The following is a 6,800-nucleotide window of genomic DNA, read 5'->3' as shown; positions in this document are numbered from 1 at the left end:
AAACTTCTCAAAAATATACCAAGGGAAAACTTTGATAGAAGTAATGAAATTAGTAAAACTGTACTATCAAATAAACCACAGAGATACATGTCAGAATCATTAAGATTCAATGGCATCAAAAGAGAATTTCAAAGAAGCCAGCATTAACATGATTCTAAACATGTATGATTTTTTTTCTTTTTTGGGGGGAAGGCTTCCTTGCAGCCCCAGCTGTCCTAGAACTCTTTATGTAGACTGGCCTCAATCTCACAGAGGTCCCCCTGGCTCTGCTTTCCAAGAGCTGGGACTAAAGACAAGCATCACCACATCCAGCTGTGATTTTTTTATCAGTTGAGTGAAAACCTGTCCTGAGAAAGACAGGAATACCTTGAACTCGCTTCTAAAATCGTGACATACAAATGTGTGCCTACAAATCCAGAACAGACTCATCAACTCAGAATGCTTGTTGTATTACTTGAGCTCCTGACTTTGACACTGACTGAAAAGCTCTCCTGGAAAATGCATCTTATCTCGGGCCTTTGCTACCTCCAGGTAGAGGGAGCAAATCTCCTTGATTTGGAAATGAGAGAATCAAGGCTAGGGGAAGTTAAGTGAGTCATCTGAGGTATTGTCTTCTAGATGGCACCATAAAACCTCTGACCCAGTCCCTCAGATAAGAGTTGCTGCTTTTATTTAAAAAGGAAGGAAGGAAGGAAGGAAGTTGCAGAGCACCATGCTAGGCTCTAAAGGAGTCTAAGAAGAATGTGACCCAGTTACTCCCTGTAAGAAGTTTATAAACATCCAAAACTCATGTAGGTGAAAAGACTATTTATTACTGAGAATAACACAAAACATTATTGCTCAAAAGAGAAGAATGAAGATGCTACTAGGTATGTATTTGAACTAAGTGATGGAAACCATGCACAGGGCCAGATTCAACCTGCTCGAGGAGGTTCTAAAATTCCTGTGCACTGTGCAGCCTACTCGAAGATCTATGCACAGGGCACAGTTAAACCTCATTTCAAATCTCGCTCCCTTAGAATTCCTCAGCCTTACAAAACTATAATGAGGATGTTAGAAACGTATTGTTGCCAATAGTGATAAATGTTTCTCCTTTATTGTTGCCTCTGAATTTCAATGATTATCAAGAAAATGAACTTACTTCGAGAGAGATTTTCAAGGGCTTTCCCCAGCTTCTTGCTCTCTTGAAGGATGTGGTTCAATTCATCAAAATCACGGCTTTCGGGTTTAGTCCGCCAGTCCCACTTAGGATGCTCTACTGACCTTGGCACTATGTTTAAAAGAAACGGTTATTTCATAAGCATGATGTACAATAATACAGATTCACTATTCATCTTATGTGAATGACTGCAAAGAGGTCAATGTACAGAATAAAAATGGTTAGGTTGGAGATGGTTTTCTTGTGAGTAAATAAGGGAGATTTAAAATCTGGTTGAAGGAAATATTTTAACACTGTAAATAAAAGGAAGTGTGGCAGCATTTCTGGAAAAGGGGAAATTCTGAAATTGATTTAAATCTTATGACTTCATCTGAAGGGGAAACAAACACAAGGGCAAAGTTTATTCTACATAATGCTATCAGCCTAAAATTAATGCCCTCTTCATCACCAATCAGCAAATATATTGAAGACACCCTCTTGTCATGTCTTCTAAAAAAGACAAAACTAAATGTATATACATACACCATCATTCCTCCTAAGTTACCACTAAAATTATGCTACAGTTAAGGAATATATTTTTTCCTCAAGAATAAATTGAACAAAGAGAAAAGAAGATATTAGGCAAGATTTTCTCCTTGAAAGATGAAAAGTAGACTGATGAATGGTAATGGGACTTAGCAAATAGAAGAAACTAAAACCCACTTTCCAAAGAGTAGATGCCAAGAGAGTAAACATTCTCTTCTTAAATATTAAATCATCTCCTCTGGAGAACAATGTCAAAGCAATGTGGATATAAGAACATAATGGTTTTCCAAATTTATAGGATCCACTAAAGATTTAGAAAAATTCAAGATCTATTATTTAAAAATTTTAAAGACTGTCAATAAAGAAAAGATTGTAAAAGATTTCAGGGATAAGAGTAAGAATCAAGCTGACAACAGACTTCTCGAGAGCACTATTTGTCCTTTAGAAGACATAGAAGAACAGAAGACAGGAGAACAACCCCTTCCAAGACTCCAACAGAAGGCTGTGTCCAACTCAGAATTCTACAGCATCTAAGGAACCAATTGAGATGCTTAACGTTCTCAAGCATTTCTCATATAACCATTCTTTCTAAGAAAGTGGTTAATGTGCTCCAGCACTATGAATTAATGAACCTAAATCATAAGACTTGGAAATCAGGAGCAAGGAAAGATGGTCACAAAAGGCAGCTGAGACGGTTTCTGCATTTAAGAATGGAGTAAGAAGGAGAGGGCTGCAGTAGGGGGGCTTCTAAGACCTCCTGAATGACATAAAAGAAGAGGAGAAGGGGGAATAGGAAGGAGAGGAAGCGGAGGAGGAGGGAGGGAGAAGAGCAAAATAAAGTAGCATAAGAGAAGCTATCCTTACTAGATGTGTTTCATCATATTGAGAAACTTAATCTTTGAGCATGCTTTGAGGAAACAGTAATGATGAACACACAAAAACCAAAGTAAATAGTGAAGAGAATATTATTTATTCTAGGAAAATAATAATTGTACAATCTCAGTGGTAAAATATCAATCAATGTAGTTATAAAAATATCGATGTAGAATACATCTTCTAATAAAATTTGAAGTAATTGCTTTACTCTACTGTCAGGATGTGATGGGAGGTGATGTGTTCATCACAATGTTTGAAGGTGGTCAACAGATTATGGCTCAAATTTTAAAAGTTAAAGAGCTGTGTTCATACCTTACATTTTCAGATATGTACACTAGGAAATTAAGGAAACTCTTGAGGGAGTTTAAAAAAAAAACTGTTTCAATTAGAGCTGGGGAGGGGGAAGATAATACTGTGTCATAGAGATTTTGCATAAGAAAGTCTCAGCTGAGGGAGCATATAAAATGATATTTATACCATAGTCTTCCAAACCTAGCTTGACACTTCTGTTAACCTGTTTTGAATAATTTCTTATCTGCAATCTCTAGCTCTGCATCTGTATCTAATTATTTCCTGAAAAATCATGTATCGTTAAGGTCTCCTCTTCCCTTTCAATCTAAAAAATAATAGAAAAAACCCTCAAATAGTTCAAGCCAGAATCTGCAGCTATCCACCAGATAGACCTATCGCCGATGCCAGGCTGGCAAGACCAGGTGTGGCCAGCAGAAGACCTGGTTTGTCAAGACCAAATCATGAGAAACTATAAACCTATTTTAAGTCATTGATGTTATACACAGCACAAGAGACTTCATTCAACTATAAATATCTTTTCTCAGCAACTTTCTAGAGAAACTAAAATCATTTCCTCTTTAGATCTGTAGCCCATGATGATTCAAACATGTATGGTACATGATGTACAGAAATAAAATTCAGAACAACCAAGGCGACTGTGGGATTGTGAGCTGGTAGTTAGCTGTGCTGATAGTTTCAAAAGCTGTTTTGATAAATAATAGAAGGCAGGTTTGAAGGCCTTTGGTCTAGCATTCATGCTTTGAATGAGAACATCTCTATAGTTTACTAATCTATTGAAAGCTTACTTAGGCTGTACTTGACATTAGAACTCAAAGCTATTGTTAAAGTACATCTTAGAAAGTTTCCTCAGAAGAAATGGAAAAGAGCAGAACAGTGTCCCAACATAATATGAGCTAGGGGAGATGAAGACAAACTTTGAGGATGCTAAGGCAAAACTAGCCAAGTGCCTGAGGCTAGCTACAACACCTCCCAAGTGAACCTTCCTCATTTTTCCATAAGGAGGATGCTGTGCCACAGAGCAGCCAATTGCATACTAAATCAGGGGTGAATTTTGAACATAAGGGGTGTTCCTTTTATTGGGCATATCCGAACCTCACTTGACCAACATCAGTTGTTTCTGTCCAGAGAAGTTTAAAAAAAAATTATGGTTTTCCTTTAAGACTTTTTAGACAAGTTTTATCCATTTCTTTTAAGCAGAAATCAGAACTCTGTGTCACTGATGAGGTTGTAAAACTGCACGATCTCTGAAGAGAAGATCCAGATTATTGGTCAGCGGGACTACTGCCATCCTTACCCAGACCACATTTGTAAATGAAACAACACAAAATTATACATGTTATGGAGTGCCACATGGTTTTTCATACATGTATATACTGTGTATGCCGAAATCAAGGTGAAAATGAGGTGTCTCCTAATTTTATTATTTCTTTTCCTCCAAATTCCTGGTTTAATAAGTACTTGCTTATTTTGAGAAAATAGGTCCCAAATATCAGATGTTCACAAAAATAACCCACAGTATGAAGACTTACACAGTATTTTCTTAGAAGATAAGTTTGGCATGCCAATCTCATTCACAAAAATACATGGTTACATTTGTGTTTGCACAACCTGGTTCATGTGAGGGAAAACACACGCCTAACTCAAAGCTGCTTTCAGGGTTAAAACTAAATGAAATCACTTTTGCAGTTAGGGAAGCAAATACCGAAATCATATAGCAACGTAAAGAACTGTACTCCCTGTATAACTAGAGATTGTTTTGGAGACAATTGATAAATCCGTACACCTTTTTATTAAGTCATAATGAAGTATCAAAATTAAAGGCAAAATTAGAGGGTAAGACAGAAAAACATCTCAAGGAGCATCAAAGGAGGTGGACATGTAATTAGGTGCAGGGGAATTGCGAATTGATAATAAACACAGGGAGCACAAGGAGAGAGAGAACAGTGAGAATGTGTAGAAGAAATAGAGAACAGGATCTGGTATAATTTTGATCTCTGCCAAGCACCTAGCTAAAGAAATAATGGGATAAGATTTCCAAACCCCACTATGTGCTTAAGAGCCATCCTCACACTGGCTGTTATGCTCTCCTTCCTCAGCCTCTTTTTCATCATTCTTGATAACTCCAGCTGGTCATCCCCTCGATCTTCATTAGGATCATCATCCAGCATGTCCCCTTCCTCAGCAGTCATCAGCACCTGCCTCAGACTGCATCTTCACATCAGTCTCAACCTCCTTTACAGAGGTGCTGCTCTGCTCATCTTCGGCCTTTTCATTACCTTTACTGCTTGCTTACTTTGTTCTTTTTCCATTTTTTTTTCCAGGATTTGCAGTAGAGAATCTTTTTGTTTTATCTGAATCAGTTCCTTCTTAACAGCCTGAAGGTCGTTCCCGTTCAACTTTCCAAACTTGGAAGAAGATTTTTCATTGTCCACTCTTAATTCTAAGAAGTTGCTTTTGCCCCTCTGTAAGGTGTTTGGTATTTAGAGGGCACCACAGCACAAGAAATATGAGTGGAGAAGGAACACGTGCCGGGTACTTGTACATCCTGTCATAATAATCTCCTTGAAAATTGTGTCCATGTCAAATGAGGACCTGAGTGGAGAGGACAGAGAAGAATATTCTGGAACTGCCCCTTCCATCTCCACTGCAGATCTTTTCCTTGGTTCACTCTTAGCTCTGCAGACAAATTAGTAACTAAAACCTGACCAGCGATCTCTCTGCTGTCCTCTTCTGCTACAGCAGCCTGAGCACTTGTCCCATTAACATACTGGGTGAAGACAACGTCTGCACAGAGCAACCTAGAGTTCTGCCATATGTTGAGACGATTGCCTCCACGTCAGACTGCTTGACCACAAGAGTGTTGAGTCCCATTGAACACACAGGAGTTCATGGAGCGAAGATCTGTCTTGTTGGTAACGTTGTCATTTTCTTCGATGACAAGGCTCCTTACAAAGCTGGAAAATGTAGCTGAAGATCAATAAAACCTCCCAAGAGTGAGGAGAGAGAGAAGACTTTGGCTCTCCTACCCCCATGTTCTGAGCCGAGACACGGAAGCTGCAGGAGGCTGCTAGAACGTGACCCTTCAAACTTCACCCATTTGTTATTGGTGAGAACGTTCAGGTCCTTTCTTCAAGCATTCTGAAATACATGTTCCGTTGTCACCTACGGTGGCTCTACTGTCTAGTAGCACACCATGGCGTCTGGTTCCTCACTGGAAGTTAGTGCACAAGGACAGAACCCTCCATGTCGTTTGAACCAAAGTAATTTCAAATATTTATAGATTTCAACTTGGTTTTCTGAAATGATATCTGTTAATTGTTCCTAACTGAAAGTTTTCGTCTGTATTGTGTTTTCATTTTAAGTACTCCAGGCAGTCCCACGCACTGCAAGGACTTACTGACTCAGTGAGGTCTGGCCTTCTGCAATTCTACCTTGTCAGTTTCCAGACATTGTTCTGCTCTCTTCATTCTCTTGTATTTACACAATTTGTACTTACATTCTTACACACCCGCCTTTCCTTTTCATCCTAAAACTATAGAAATAATTTGTAAATATCTAGGCAATTCTGTTCGTATATTTTGCAATAAAACTGCATTAAAAATGAAAATAAACTGGGAAATAGCCCCTCAAATGCCCAAACAAGCGTTAATAAAATTACTGAGAGTTTATTTCAGGGTTTGGTTTTAACCTGAACCAATATACTTCTGTTTTTTTCTATGAATCATAAAAATTAGATGTCTATAAAGCATTGACATGTCACCATGCACAGAAAATTGACAATCATTCTTATCATTTCTGTCAAAATTCTTTTCACCACCTACAATCTTTCCACGCATACTAAGCAACTACAGAAGTACTTCGCACCACACAGCAAATTTTTGTCAACCCCTACCCATTTTATCTATAATAAATAACTATTGAAAATCAA

At 38.2% G+C, this 6,800-nt stretch overlaps 1 protein-coding gene and 1 pseudogene across 1 annotated transcript in view; both read right to left on the bottom strand.

Annotated features, from left to right (window-relative positions):
• CUNH8orf34 (chromosome unknown C8orf34 homolog) overlaps positions 1-6,800 on the bottom strand; it is a gene marked incomplete at its 3' end in the record, with an annotated part of 136,445 nt that overhangs the window by 1,885 nt on the left and 127,760 nt on the right. The window contains exon 4 of the mRNA XM_008854790.1: positions 1,142-1,270. Coding sequence (XP_008853012.1) covers positions 1,142-1,270 — 129 coding nt within the window. The remainder of the gene's footprint in view (positions 1-1,141; positions 1,271-6,800) is intronic.
• LOC103751385 overlaps positions 4,925-6,800 on the bottom strand; it is a 9,547-nt pseudogene continuing 7,671 nt past the window's right edge.

This window comes from Nannospalax galili, unplaced genomic scaffold (genome assembly GCF_000622305.1).
Source record: "Nannospalax galili isolate Female #2095 unplaced genomic scaffold, S.galili_v1.0 scaffold247, whole genome shotgun sequence".
NCBI lineage: Eukaryota > Metazoa > Chordata > Mammalia > Rodentia > Spalacidae > Nannospalax > Nannospalax galili.
This window is presented reverse-complemented; position numbering and strand designations above follow the sequence as displayed.